The 15,072-nt window shown below is 38.9% G+C and overlaps 1 protein-coding gene across 4 annotated transcripts in view; it reads left to right on the top strand.

The window, feature by feature from the left end:
• The window catches only part of Cadps2 (calcium dependent secretion activator 2), a 501,414-nt gene that overhangs the window by 418,652 nt on the left and 67,690 nt on the right, over window positions 1-15,072 (top strand). For all 4 annotated transcript variants that reach the window (XM_028762525.1, XM_028762526.1, XM_028762523.1 and 1 more), the window contains one exon: window positions 1,274-1,430. In XM_028762525.1, the coding sequence (XP_028618358.1) occupies window positions 1,274-1,430 (157 nt within the window). The remainder of the gene's footprint in view (window positions 1-1,273; window positions 1,431-15,072) is intronic.

The following is a 15,072-nucleotide window of genomic DNA, read 5'->3' as shown; positions in this document are numbered from 1 at the left end:
CACACAAGAAAAAGATTTTGATACCAACTGACACTCAGTAGACAAATAAGGAAAACACTTAAAAGATGACACAAAAAAGTGACTTTAAAATACTCTCTAAGTGTATGAATACTTATTTAAGGTTACTTATAATTACAGATTATAGACAAAGTATAACAAAACTGAGAATGGTAGCATCCCCATTGTTTTTTGAGAACTGTCTAAAAGCAAATTATCATTGTCTCCTCTTAAAAAAGCCTAATTTTTAAAGTGATTATTTTTATTACCAGTCATAGCAGACCTGACCAAGTACAAAGTGAAGAACAGACCAGACATACGCTGTCTTTACCAGTGTTCACAGTCTGAGAACCAGAAATGTAATCACCTAAGGAGTACTGTGTCCCATGAAGTAAAGCTGTTGAGTCTCGGGGAACCGTCCAGGGGCCTAGTTCACACTGGCAGTTCAGATGTCCTGTCTAGGGAAATAAGGCTCAGACCTGGAACAGAGAGATCATGGGGCTTTGCTGTGTGTTGGTTAGCAGGCAGGTACAATGTAGGAGAAGGAGCTCGTGGTTCCAGGTAGCTCTGTCTGTCATGGGGAGGAAGGCATCGAAGGCAGAACAGTTCAAACTGGGAGCCAGACAGAAAGAGTCAAGCCACTTCCTACCTCCTAAAGTTTCTAGAACATTCCAAAACTAGCACCACTAGCTTGGTACTAAGCCCCCATCATGTGCCTTTTGTTGAGACACTTCATCTTCAAACCATAATAAAACAATCAGTATTTTACCCCAGGATTTATCTGTAAAGGTCTGACCACACTGTCCTTGGGTATCTCAAAAATTGGGGGAAAGTCTTTTCAAAGGGGCAGTGGTTTTAGAAGACAATGTATTCTCATAGTAGAATGGCATGCTGTCATTAAAGACAGAAGTTGAAGGAAATTATTCTACAGTATGATGCCAAATATGTTAGTATTTTCTATTCATAAAAAAGAAATATTCACATTAGTTGTGCATAATTTTTATATATAAGATATTTTTCTTTTGTTTTTATAGTATAATTTTTCCTATGGTTTATGTCTGGCTTCTAAAGATATAAATGCCTATCCTAGGTCTCATTGATCAATGACAAATTTGTTATTGTATATGTGATACCTATAAAATTTCTTATCTCACAAATATTAGATGTTATCTATCATACTTATTTGTGAAACTGAGGCATGCTGTAAATGTTTTCAGGAGCGTAGCACTTGAACATGTTTCTAACAAGTCATTGATCTCTCCTTTACTTCTCACAGGCATTTGCCTGGTGGCCAGACTTACTGGCTGAGCACGCAGAGAAGTTTTGGGCTTTATTCACAGTAGATATGGATACAGCGCTGGAGGCCCAACCTCAAGACTCCTGGGATAGCTTTCCCCTTTTCCAGCTGCTTAATAATTTCCTCAGAAATGACAGTGAGTACTTCCTGCGTCAAATGGGGAGGGATGGGTACATGTCATCTGTAGATATACATGTATATAATCTGAGCTTGATCTTAATCAGAGTCAGCATGGGTACCGAGATCGTATTGAGCATCCCTGAGTCTATGGGAGATGATACCTCCGATCATTCACTGAACTGCAGAACAGCTGCTATGTAGAGTAGACAGCTTTCTCGTTATACCTTAAGGATCAGAAAACCTACAAAGTCTGGCATTGCCAGAATACCTGAGACTGCACCCATCCCTAAGAGATGTTCTGTGTCAAGGCTTCCTTTCAACATACACTGTGATTGGGATGTCCTCCTGAGAATGGATTTATCTCCTTGGAGGATAGTAAAATAACGTTGCATGTATGACTTGTTCATTTATATTTAGGAATCAAAGCAAGGGTCCTCTGTTGAGACTGCTTACCGGCATAATAATAACTTTCATTGTTATCCTGGTAGATGGTCTAGCATCGGTGCAAACCTAGTTATTATCAAAACAGTAGCATATAGATTTCTGAGCCGTTCCTGAGATAGGCCTTTTCATTTTCCTTAGACTCAGTTCGGTTGCCTGTAGCTGCTCTTGCACGCTGGGTGGGGGTGAGGTCACTAATTCCCCACTGTGTATGGTTCTCGCTGTGATATCCCATGCTGAACTCTGCCTCCTGGAGTCTGGTCATGGCTGTCCTTGATCCTGAGGGAATTTTCTTCTTTCCTGACTTTTCTATTAGCCCAGATCATTTAAGTCTCCCTCATGCAATAGGTCTTTCACCTATCTGAGCAGACCTCACCCCAATTCTCCATGGATGGTCCTCGGAACTCTGGTCATCATGTCACCTGAGTCACCCAGACTCCATACTGCTCTTGCCAAGGGCTGTTTTTACTCTGTCTATACTTTCAATACAGTTAACACTTCTATATCTTCAAAACTTTTAAATGGCACTATTGCATTCTTTTAGTTTTAAAATTAAAATCTATGTCTCTACAATTGTAGTATAAGTTTTTAAAAAATTATCCTTTGGTTTTGTTCATTGCTAGAGCTCAATATCTATCTCTGTGGCTGTTATCTCTTTGAGTCTACCTCCTTAAACTGAGAAGGAAGTTGATGTAGATATGAATGTGTGATGCTGTACACTGCAGGTCTATCTCAGATTTCAGATCCGACACAGACTGAGAACACCTGTTCTAGTAGGAAAGGCATCCTGTTACAGTACTTACCAGCAAGGGCTTGAGCTCCACACACAGTCCCATCTCTGCCACTTGACCTTTGACAGTAGTTTAACCTCTCTGAGCTAAAAGGTCTTTACTTACAGAAGGAAGATGGTAATTACTCTTACACAGTCATGGTAATTACACTTATAGCATCATTCTTGGTGAGGGTAAACAGAGTGGAGACGCACATGTAATAGATGCTAGGTGGCTATCAGGGATACTGTAGGCTTTCCATCTGTAACTCCAGTCCTCAGTATTTCTGTCGTCTTAGCCATTCTAGCCAGGTTCATATAATTTCCAAACACTGTATGTTATGAAGCCAAAGAACTGACGGATAATTCTTACTTCAGATTCAACCACAGTGCCTGTGCTCAGGAGAGCTCAATATATTTAATTGTCCACGTTGAATCATTCATTCTGCATGTCAGCCTTCAGAAAAGCCAATTTTGTTCCTTCCTACCAGAGAGAAGACTCTGGATGCCCTTCTTGTCTTAGTTGCCTGTCTTTATTCCCATTTCTGCTGACAAAATGCATGTCTTTTTCTTAACTTTATCTTAAGATATGTATAACGTAATAAACACATGAATTATGTATTAATTCAGGGCTAAACAGGTATAGACATCTTTTTAAAATGGCTTCCAAGAATGATCAGGATTTCATAAGATGGGGAACTGAGTTCAAGCCCAACACCAGCATGGGAAAACAGGCATGGTGCTATGCTCTATAAACTCAGTGTTGGGGAGGAAAAAAAAACAAATGGATCATAGAGGATCACTGGCTGGACAGCTAAGCATAATCTATAAAACCCAGGCCAGAAAGTAACAGTGTCGCAAACAGCAATATGACACTGGAGATTAACCCTGAATCAAGCTATATGTGCACATTAATAAACATGCATCTACACATGAAGAACTAAGCATATTACCTGTGTTGGAGATTATTCAAAAAGAGGAGTTTGTTAATATTCATATTCAAACAGTAAAGATGAAAAAACATATAAGTTATACAGAATACTAGGATTTTTTCATATTGGAAATAAAATACTTTGTAGGCTTCTTGAAATTTTTCTTGAGTTCTCATGAGTACATTAATGTTTTGATATTGTTTAAAATTTATCGTTGAGAAATATTCACTTATTTTCAAGTGTAAATTGATGAAATAGATTGAGATCCACAAGTTTTTACTGATTGTTTTATTATTTACATTTCAAATGTTACCCCCCTTCCAGGTCCCACCTCCATGAGCCCCCAACCCCATGCCCTGTCCCTTTTGCCTTTAAGAAGGTTCTCCCCAAACTACCTACATGATCCCACTTCACACCTCAGGCATCCTCCTTCTCTGGGGCATCAAGCCCCCACAGGACAAAGTGCCTCCCCTCCCACTGAAACCAGACAAAGCAGTCCTCTGCCATATGTGTAACGTGGGCCATGGACCAGCCCATGTATATTCTTTGATTGGTGGCTTAGTCCTCAGGAGCTCTGAGGGGTCCGATTAGTTGATACTGTTGTTCTTCCTACAGGGTTGCAATCCCATTCAGCTCCTTCAGTTCTTCCCCTAACTCTTTCATAGGGGTTCACAAGCTCAGTCTAATGGTTGGCTGTATCTGCATCTGTCTCAGTCAGGTGCTGGTAGAGCCTCTCAGAGGACAGCCATGCCAGGCTCCTGCCTACAAGCACAACATGACATCAGCAATAGTGTCAAGAGTTTGGTGCCTGAGCATGGAATGGATCCCAAGTTGGGGCGGTCTCTGGATGGCCTTTCCTTCAGTCTCTGCTCCATTTTTGTCCCTGTATTTCCTTCAAACAGGAATGATTGTGGGTTAAAATTTTTGAGATAGGTGGGTGGTCCCCATCCTTCAACTAGGGGCCATGTCTACTAGAGGTGGTCTCCTCAGGTTCCATCTCCCCACTGTTAGGCATGTTGGCTAAGGTTATCCCCATTGAGTCCTGGGAGCCTCTCATATCCCTGGTATCTAGGGCTTTCTAGAGGTTCCCCCATCCCTCACCCCATACTGTTGCATGTTTCTATTCATTCTCCTGGCCCTCAGGGCTTCTCTCCTGTCTCTCCCCATTCCTGATCCTGCCCCCTTTTGTCCTTCTCCATTTCCTCTCCTACCCAGGTCCCTCCTTCCCTCTGCCTCTCATGATTATTTTGTTCTCCCTTCTAAGTGGAATTGAAGTATTCATACTTGGGCCTTCCTTCTTCTTAAGTTTCATATGGTCTGTGAGTTATGTCATGGATATTCTGAACTTTTTGGCTAATATCCACTTGTAAGTAAGTATGTACCATGCATGTCTTTTTGGGCCTGGGGGAGCCACAATTTTTAATCTTTATGTTATATGTACAGGTGTGTATGTATGTATATATACACATATATATGTACACATGTATGTATTTTATATGTACATGTGTGTATATATGTACACATGTATATATGTGTATACACATATGTTATGTGTATATATACCACATGTATGAATGAGCCAACAGAGGTCAGAAGAGGGTATCAGATCTAGAATTAGAGGTATAGGCAGTTGTGGGTCCTGAGAACCAAATATGGGTGTTCTGTAGAACAATAAATGCTTTTAACTACAGAACCATCTTTAAGACTCAAGAGAACACAAGATTTTAATTTTTCAGTTAGATCACAAATATTTATTTCATGACAGTTTTGTATTCCACTCCTATCTTGTAGTGCTTCCTTCATATTAACTGCTATTTGGTGCATATAATCTCTATTTTGTGCTTATTTTATTGTGCAGCCCTAGATCAATAAAGAAGCATTTATTAGAGACCTCTTTGGGGCCCTGTCAAAACTGAGGGTATCTACTATATCTTGGCTTGGATTTTACAGTGATTAACAGGATTTTAGAAAACATCAATTATTTCTGAGAAAAACAGCTCCTTCGTGTGGTGTTGTAAATAAAAAGTTCCCCTGTGCCATAATTTCCTTTTGGTACCGGGAGATTGGTACAGCCTGGGGAATTGGAGGAGAAAGAGTAACTTTCATTCCAAACTCACAAGTTTTGTTGCACAAGCCAGGCCACTAAATAACTTCTCCGCAGTTGATAAAACACACCTCCTTCCTACCTCTTACTGTCACTTTGGTTGATAATGAAGACACTTGTAAATAATCAGGTGTTTGTTTTATTATATTCCCTCAGTAGCAATTTGGTGAAATCTGTTTAAATATTTCGTGTCAACCTAAACTGCCCTCAAACTACTCCATTTTGAATCCACGGGAAATCATTGTTTTTCCTTTTGTCCTCCTTGAAAGGGAGATTTACATAACGGGCATGCTTTTGCAATTTTTCCCATATTGACCCAATTAGAGTTATTGTCCAAATCCCAATTAACTACAACTTAAACTAGCCAGAAACACTACAACAGAGAGCTCTGAGTGCTTAGTCTTGGAATGGGAGATAATTTGCTGAATAATGGTGCTTCCTTGTAAAGATGATTGTGGGGGGAGGGAGGTATGTGCTACAGACAGCACACTGCTAATTACAGAGGATTTTAAATGATCATGAGGCATTACTAATAATGCATAATCTCACATTTTCTTTTCCAAAATTTAAAATGACTAATTTCATTCAAAATGAGATACTGATTATTAATCATACTTTATAGGTAAACAGCTTACACTCATTGCTTCAGATGTCCCCGTAAGTTATTTGCCATCCTCACGAACTGTTTGTTTATCTTTTGACCTATAGATGGGGACCCTAAGTAAAGACTCTTGGTTTCCCTGCTGAGGAAACTAAGGCTGGTGAAGGCAGTGATCCTGAGCAGGTGCTTTGCCCACAGGGAATTAGGGATGGAGGTGAGGGTGGGGCAAGATCAGTTCATAACCAGTTTAGTTTTATTCCACAGTAATAAAGCATATTCTGAGAATATTAATGCAACAATAGTATACTTTCAATGATTCCCTGAGCTTTTGATTTTAACTCAGAAAATGTTTATAGGACGTTGAGTTATCAGAACAGGACAGCAATGGTTATCAAATACAGAGAGGGTTAGTTAGATAAAGGAAGAGGTTATCCTAGCTTATATGTCAAGAAGCATCTGTCACAAGATTTCCAGCAGAAATTAGTGATGAGATTTCCAGGAGGAAATTAGTAGAGAAAGGGGTCCAATCTCCCTCATGGTGTCTGAGGTGTGTGTCTTCCCTGGCAGTTAGCAATGATTAGAGCACACTGGAGCTTGGAGAACACTTGGAGGCGAGATGTGGTTTTCCTCAAGGGAAGAGTGCCAGCTGCATCACGCTTTTAGCAACTGTCCCCAACCTCCCACCCTCCTGGCCTCACCCATGATTCCCAGAGCAAGGCTGGTGAGGTAAACAAACTTGGGCTCCATTCCTGGCCAAAAAACTTCTGAGCCTCTGCTTGCCTTCCATGCTGCCTCTGTGTCCCCATCTGCTCCCCTCAACTAGAGGTAATTAGATGGGTAGTTACATTAAGAGATATCTGAGGAAACACTTTTGAAGCAGAGAGATGCGTTAAAAGTTGAAGAAAAATGTTTTCATAATGAAGCAATTAACATGTTAGTCAGATGATAACTGAATGTCTGCAAAGCAACTTCAAATAGAGCCTACTCTTGCATAACATTTTCCACAACTGTCCCATGGAGAATAGATGCGACCAGTGACCACTGCTGAGAAGTGAAAGCCATCTACAAATGGCACCGATCATTTCTTTCAGCACGCCTGAAAGGCAGGCCCTTACAGCTAGTCACCTTTTAATCTGTGGATATGCTAGCAAGTGGCAAATGACCATTCTATAGGGAAATGATTCCCAAGTGAAAAATACCACGGTGCTTCTTCCTTAATTAACAGCCTTTTCACATTGCTAGCACATTAAAGCCAGCACGAAGAACACCCGTGCTTATGTAATCAATGTCACAGCGTCTCTGCCTAAAGGAATAATAAATGTTCAGGCTCTACGCTAAGTGAAAACCTGTTCCCCAAGACTTTCACCTCCATAAAGATGGGCTCATAAAAAAAAATCGAAAAAGGAAAAAATTGGAATGTGGTCTCATGAGGATAAAAAGGCTAGTGTTAATAATTAACAAGGAGAGTGAAGAGAAGTCAAATTAGCCATAATAGAGCCCAGAGTGACTGGCAAAGTCACCTCTCATTTTCAAAACCTCATTAAGAAATGAAGAGGTGGAAATCCCGCTGGGTTACTCTAACACTTCGGCTGTATCCGAGATTATTTTTCAGATTTCTCTCAAATGAAGAACTGTTAGGTCACCATATTGTATATTAGGTTAATCTTCAAGCTTTGAAATATGAAGGACTGACACCTGCATGTTATTCCACCCCCAGTGCTTAAATGCTTAAATGAGCTGTGTGTCTGAAATCCACGAAGCAGTGTTTATAGAGATATCTGTGTGTGTGTGTGTGTGTGTGTGTGTACACATACACAGGGAACAATGCAGAAATGGTATATATTCTGCATTATACTGAGTCTGTGTGCCAGCAGTGTCATACACAGCCACTCTACGAATGATAGGATGACCACCCAATAGGAAAATGTATTTAACTCTGATCTCTGATTAGTGAATTTTAAATTATACAATAGAACTTGTTCTCCTCCACAGAATAATGGAAGAATTATAAAATCAGTAGACAAAAGTATTTTCCATCAATGGAATTCCACAGAAGAACTCTGGTTTCTGTCTATCATGTAGGCATTTTAAAACCACTTTCAGTCCGCATTCTCTTTATGTTGAATTTACTTGCTTTAAGAAAACATCCTGTTCTAATGAGTGCCTGTGTTCCTCACAACAGACTTACGGAAGCATCTATGAATTCTGCTTCTGAACCTCAAAAACCCAGGCTTGGCTGACATTAATCATGATACAGCCACACTCACTTGCTCCCATTAAGGGAGAAGGTATTGCAGGACACTGACTGCAGGTACCCGAATGCTGTTGCAGATGTTACATAATCTTGTAAAGCCAGCCTGAGAACAGCTGGATCTTACGGAACTGTTTCTCTGAGCTTTGCTTAAAATTCATACCGAGTTTTGCCTGAATAGAACCCACAGGAAACAAAAAAATATGGATAAAAAGTAATTCCTATCTTTAAGACGCATGAAATCTAGTAGCAAATAGGAACATTTTTACATTACTAACTATAATGATAGATTGTTGTGAGATATACAGCTTAGTCTCTAGTCTGTCCTCTGGAATCTTTTATTATGATTATAAACAGATTTGTTATATTGGTTGTGTCTCTATATCTGTACAATAGATATATTCGCCTTTCTTATTCCCAAAGTAAGAAACACTGTATCATCTCAGTTTCCTACTGTTACCTGTTTATGTAATATTATGTACATGCATACATATATACGTGTATCTGACTGTCCTTTAACAAGTGTCTTGAGAGGAAAAGAATACTTGAGTATGGTTTTAGGAACTTACTCTTGTAGTTATGATATTACTTAAATATTAGTAAACTATAAAATTACTTTTCAAAATTTTAACTGATTGAGGCTGGCAAGATGGCTTAATGAGTAAAGGGGCTTTCAGCCAAGCCTGACGGCTTGAAGTCATCAACTCTCAAGAAGACTCACAGAGTGGAAGGGAGAATAGGCTCCAACAAGCTATCCTCTTATCCTCTTATTTACACACACACACACACACCATGACATACATACTCCGTACCATACACATATAAAAGTAAGTACATGTGTGTATTTAAATGATAGGTTAATGAAATCTACTGTGTTTTCTTCTGAAATTGAATATAGTTCTATCAAAACTTTCACTAGAAGTTATATGCAAAAAAGCAGATATTTATCAAGTGTGCATTTACTATGCCAGGCTCTTGGCTGCTAGGTCTCCAAGTTCTTTGTTTGATTTTTTGCTTTCCTTATTCACAACATTGTTGTCAACCACAACTCTCCTGGCTTTCCTCCTGAAATCCTGACTCAGGTTTCCTAGGCTGTTTGTCTTTGTTCTGTGTATATGTCAACAAGAAAAGTTACTATTAATTTTATATCTTAGTCCACTGTGCCTGCCTTACTATGTGCTGATAGCATTCGTATTCCCCTTGCATAATTGTCTCCTAGCAAAGTCTGTTGGTTTGTCTTGTGGTTGGTGGTATTTGCTTTGTTTTACTAGCCGTGAATTACTCTTTTACTTATAAAATACCTAATTAGAATTTGAGGGAGGATAATCATTCTTACCAGTAATCCACTAATGCAAACTAATTGAAAGGCGGTACAGCAACAGAAAAGCAGATTATATAGTTCAGGAGAGAGCAGCATGTGTTTACCCTGAAAACAATACATGACTACTTTCATTTGCCTACTCATTTTACCCAGTAATCATTGTCTCGGTAATTTTTATTAATTGGATCATAATTGAAAGTGTGCTGAAATATTACTATTAAAAGCCTATGTCAAGTACTTTTTATCTCTTAATTGTTGGGGATGTTCAAACTAATTAGGCTCTCTGCATCCTGAGTTTTGCTTTATTTAAGCCTTTTGCTTTCTTTTCTGTCATTTCTACTTCTTCCATAAGACTTCATATATAGATGTTCCTTTGTTTTCTAGCAAGGTAACATTTGGGTACAAGGAATCTTTGGGGGAAATGGTTATTTTGATCAGCAGAGTAGGTGCTGAACCTCCACCCAAGTTGCTGTAGCTAGTTTATAGGATTCCAGGGCAATCTACTACACTCTCACATCTGGAATAGTACATTGTCAGAAATAATCTTGACTCTGGGGTAAGTACCTGAGACATGCTGCTATACGTTTGAGGCCAGCCTGGTTAACATAGAGGGTACCAGGCCAATAAGCCAGAGCTACACAGTAAGAAAAATAAGAAAGAAGGAAACCTTGTATAAAGCCAGGTTGAAGACTCCCTTTCCAATGCAGCGTTGCAGTGGTGTCTTGTAAAGTCATGAATTAAGACTGGTGACAGCATCAAATCATAGCCACAGAGAGAAGACTCTTGATGCCTCGGGCTACCTCTAAGAGGGGCTTTTGTCTGATGGAAGTAGGGTGAAAGCTGGCATATGGGCAAGCAGGAAAGAGCACACATTGATAGACAGGTGTGAATTTCGGTAGCTTTGCCTTCCCACACTAGTATGCTAGCCCTGTTTCTCCTCTGCCTCTCCCTTTTTCCTGCTCTTTTCTTCCCACAGTACGTGGGTTTTCTATTTTCCCCTCTGCCTCTTCTTACTCTTTCTCTCTCTCTCTCTCTCTCTCTCTCTTCTCTCTCCCTCTCCCTCTCACTGTCTCTCTCTCTCTCTCTTTCTCTCTCCTTCTATTTTTCTCTGTGCTTTTACTTCTCTCTGAATATAAACAATAACGTTAGTTTTTCTTGATTATTCAAATATGATTATTTTCTTGGTTATTTAAATGTGATTATTTCAAGAAACAAAAAGGAAGGCAAGAGATATATCATATTGTTAAAGCAAGTACCTACACCGTGGATTCAATGCCCAGCACTACAAAAAAAAAAAAATTAAAGGCAAGTCTAAGCTGAAATTGAAGGAATGTTTTAGCTAAAATTCATTATCTGTTATAAAAAATTCATAAAAAGTATAATCTATAATTTCTCAAAAATATTCATGATATAATCTAGTATTACTGGTAAGAATGATTATCCTCCCTCAAATCCCAATTAGGTATTTTATAAGTAAAAGAGGAATGCATGGCTAGCAAAACAAAGCAAATGCCACCAACCACAAGACAAGTAGCAATTGACCATTGATAGCAGTAATAACTGACCAGAAAAACAAATCTTTTTTTGCCACATTCATTAAAATAAGAGCTATTCATATCCAGTAGAAAACTTAATAGCCAAATCTTGGATTTATGGATCAATTATAGAATTTATCATGACAGCCTCAACTAGTAGCATATATTTCATCCAGAATGTGAAGGTTATACGGGCCACCAATGGTTATATTGCTGTCATTTAATTCAGTCTCCCAAGAAAAGATGTAGTAGCTGTGTCCAAATATTCGTTCATACATCAAATATCTCAACACTTACTGTGAGCCAGCACTCAACTTAAATACTGAGCAAACAGCCATGATCCCCACCACAAGGACAAGTGGTGTCATAAGGAGGAAGCAGAAGAGAGGAAGTGGGGAGGGAGAAAACAACACCAACTAACTGGATAAGGAGTAAACATGGAAAGCCAGGAACTGATAGAGGAACTGATAAAGGAAGAGGGTGCAGAAAAAAATATTTATGAAAAGATATGAGGATTTGAGTACCACATAAAATCATTGAAATTATGCCATAGGGAGTATGAGACACAGCACCAGGGCTGCAGAGATCATGGTAGGATAGATCATTGAGGGCCTTCATGTCTTGGTGATACTTTCAAGTTTGTTGGTGCTCTGGGAAAGAGCATATATACATACGTACGTATGTATGTATGTATGTATGTATGTATGTATGTATGTATGCACACATGCACGTAAAGCCCTCTGACACTATGAGAAAGTAAGCTATCCAAGGCAAAAACTAGGAACCCAAAGGCCAATCAGGAAATGACTGCATGAGTCCTGACAGAAGAGTAAGAGTAAACTAAGTAGCCACAGTGCTGAAAAGCAGAGGAGGGACCTAGTACAAAGACTTGAGGACCAAGAGTACAAAGGTCTTGATTACTGATTGGCTATAGGGAGGGAAGAAAAGGTTTGTGGTACCCAACTCTGTGATGCTTGTGTAGAGATAAGATATAAAATCTCTACTTTTACTCTAATGTGGGAGTGAAGAAGTTGGGGGATTTAATGTAATAGTTTTGTTTACTTTAATACATTTTAATTTATTCAATCTTTTTATACATTGTTTTTGATCATATTCGTTCCCTCCTCCACTACAAGATCCTCTTCACCTCTCTACTTACCCATTCACCTCCAAGTTATTTCTCTCTCTTTATAAACAGGAAAGATAACAATAATAAAAAATGCAAATCAAAACAAGAAAATGAATGCAGTACTTCCCAAATATATTTAAAGGTACTTGCCAGAAGTACTTTTGAGTCAACCATTGCGTAATCTTAGAATCAATCAATGCAATGTCTAATAACAATGTTGAATTGAATCATTTTAGACTTCTGCCTTTAGTAGGCTGTGTCTCTGGTGCCAAAACACCTAATCTCTCTGTAAACTAGCTTTTGACTTGAAGAATTGCACGTTCATTTGTAGTTGTAATAATTCTAGTGGTCTTGGTAAAGTAAAGTGTTAACAGTGGATAAGATGGTCAAGATGGAGAGCCTAAAGTTCTTTCTTTCTTTCTGTCTGTCTGTCTTTTTCTTTCTTCTTTTTTTTTAATGCTACACCATATGAAATAAAGTTTGGTCACATAGTTTTGCTGTAATGCAATGTAAAACTTTCTAGCTTTAATAAAGAAGATACTATCGGAATACAAATTTACTTATAAATCATTCACTGTGTTTCTAAGCCTTAAAAGATATTAATGCACTGATCGTAGGTTGACAGATGGAGGAGTGGAGGGACAAACAGACAGGCAATATTTTATGGTAACCTAAATAAAGGAGTGATGCTTTTATAGTATAGAGAGTAGCATGTTGCTTTGGTGTCAAACACTGGTTCCACTGCCTAATGGCTAAATGACCATAAGTAAATTTCCTAATCTCTCTAAACGTTACCTTTCTTTATTAATAACTAAAATCTGTCTTTCCTCCTAGAGTTTCTGTGACAGTTAAAAAATGGAATGTACAATACCACTTAACACAGTGCTTGACACTTCAAAAACATCAATATAGAGGAGGGGAGATCTTAAGCAAAGATACAACCAAAAAGATTTCATTACATTGCTTACTGGGTTGTCACACTGGGATTGTTATTTTGGGTGAAAACATATTACTCTTAAAGTTTAGCATCTTTGTTTAGGTGACATTTGGTTTAAGGGTAACTGAATTATACCATATAACAGTACCTTTCAGTTCTGTGACTTGAGTCTCTGGGAGTAAATGAAGCATCTTCCTTCCATGTACTGATGAAACCTTCATTAAGATAACATTAGTCTTCTCAATAAGACATTTATCACCAAGTTTCACCCACTTGAATAAAAAACATTTTTGCCAATAGATAAGCAAGGAAAGATTTCTTTAGTGTATATGTCCGTGCACCCACGGAAATCAGATGTCAAAGACATGTGTCTTCCTCTATTGATATGTGCCTCATTTTTTGAGACAGTGTCTTCCACTAAACCTGGAGCTCCGAGATTTAGCTAGACTGACCAGCCAGGCAAGCCCACAAGATGCTCCTTTACTTCCCAGCACTCAATTTATAGGTGTGCACCATTGAGCTCAGCACTTTACATAGATGCTAAGGATTCAAAGTCAAGTTCCCATGTGTATGCAGTGAGCACTAAAACCAAGGAAAGGTTGATTTTGTTTATTTGGTTTTTGGATTTTGTCTTGTTTTTGCTACAAGGAGAGACGAAGCCATATGAGAGCTAGAATAAAATCAGTATTGCATGTCCTGGACCTAACGTTACTTTCTACTCCACTTTCACGAGTCCGTCTTTCTCCATCCTCTCAAAAGCTTAAGGGTCACAGAAATACATTAAGAGCTTTTTTTTATACATGTCACGTGCATTTTGTCAAATGCTGTGCATTTCATCAAAGTCTTAAAACCTTAAGACTCCGGTTTACGCCGGGCGGTGGTGGCGCACGCCTTTAATCCCAGCACTTGGGAGGCAGAGGCAGGCGGATTTCTGAGTTCGAGGCCAGCCTGGTCTACAGAGTGAGTTCCAGGACAGCCAGGGCTATACAGAGAAACCCTGTCTCGAAAAAAAAAAAACACAAAAAAAAAAAAAAAAAAAAAAGACTCCGGTTTACTTTTGTATGAAGGAGATGATGTGAGAAGCTGGCATATTGAGTGTGTGACCAGACTGTTGGGTTGCTAGAGGTTACAGATGTTAACACTCAACATGTGCAGATACTCAAATCCATTAAAGTGAATGAAATTGATGAGAGGTTATTCTTTTAACATCTTCCATTTCTGCCACCTTAATCAAAGCCACCGTCACCTTTTACCCAGAGCTTGTCACTAGCCCCCTCTTCTTTCTTCTTAGTTACCTCTCTTTGTCATACAGCAACCAGAAAGACAGGACCAACAGGACCATGTCACTCCTTTACTGACAAATAATCATAAATTGTGCCATTGTACCCATCCAACTCTCACACTGTGTCCTAGAACCTAGATGCTCCCAAAATTGCTCTTCTATTTTCTGGCTGTGCTCCTTATCTTTGTAGAACAACTTATCTTTGTATAACATCCCCGTGAAAAGTTTTGTGCTAGGTATTCCCTCCACCTGGTAACCCCACCACTATCACCACTGAACTCCCATGGGAAACATTTCTGATATTTAAATTTAAATCTGATCTCTTCAGATGTGCCTTTCCTAACCACTGAATATAT

This window comes from Grammomys surdaster, unplaced genomic scaffold (assembly GCF_004785775.1).
Source record: "Grammomys surdaster isolate TR1022 unplaced genomic scaffold, NIH_TR_1.0 134, whole genome shotgun sequence".
NCBI classification, from domain to species: Eukaryota; Metazoa; Chordata; class Mammalia; order Rodentia; family Muridae; genus Grammomys; species Grammomys surdaster.
The sequence above is the reverse complement of the archived record's forward strand: the minus strand, read 5'-3'. Positions and strand labels throughout refer to the sequence as shown.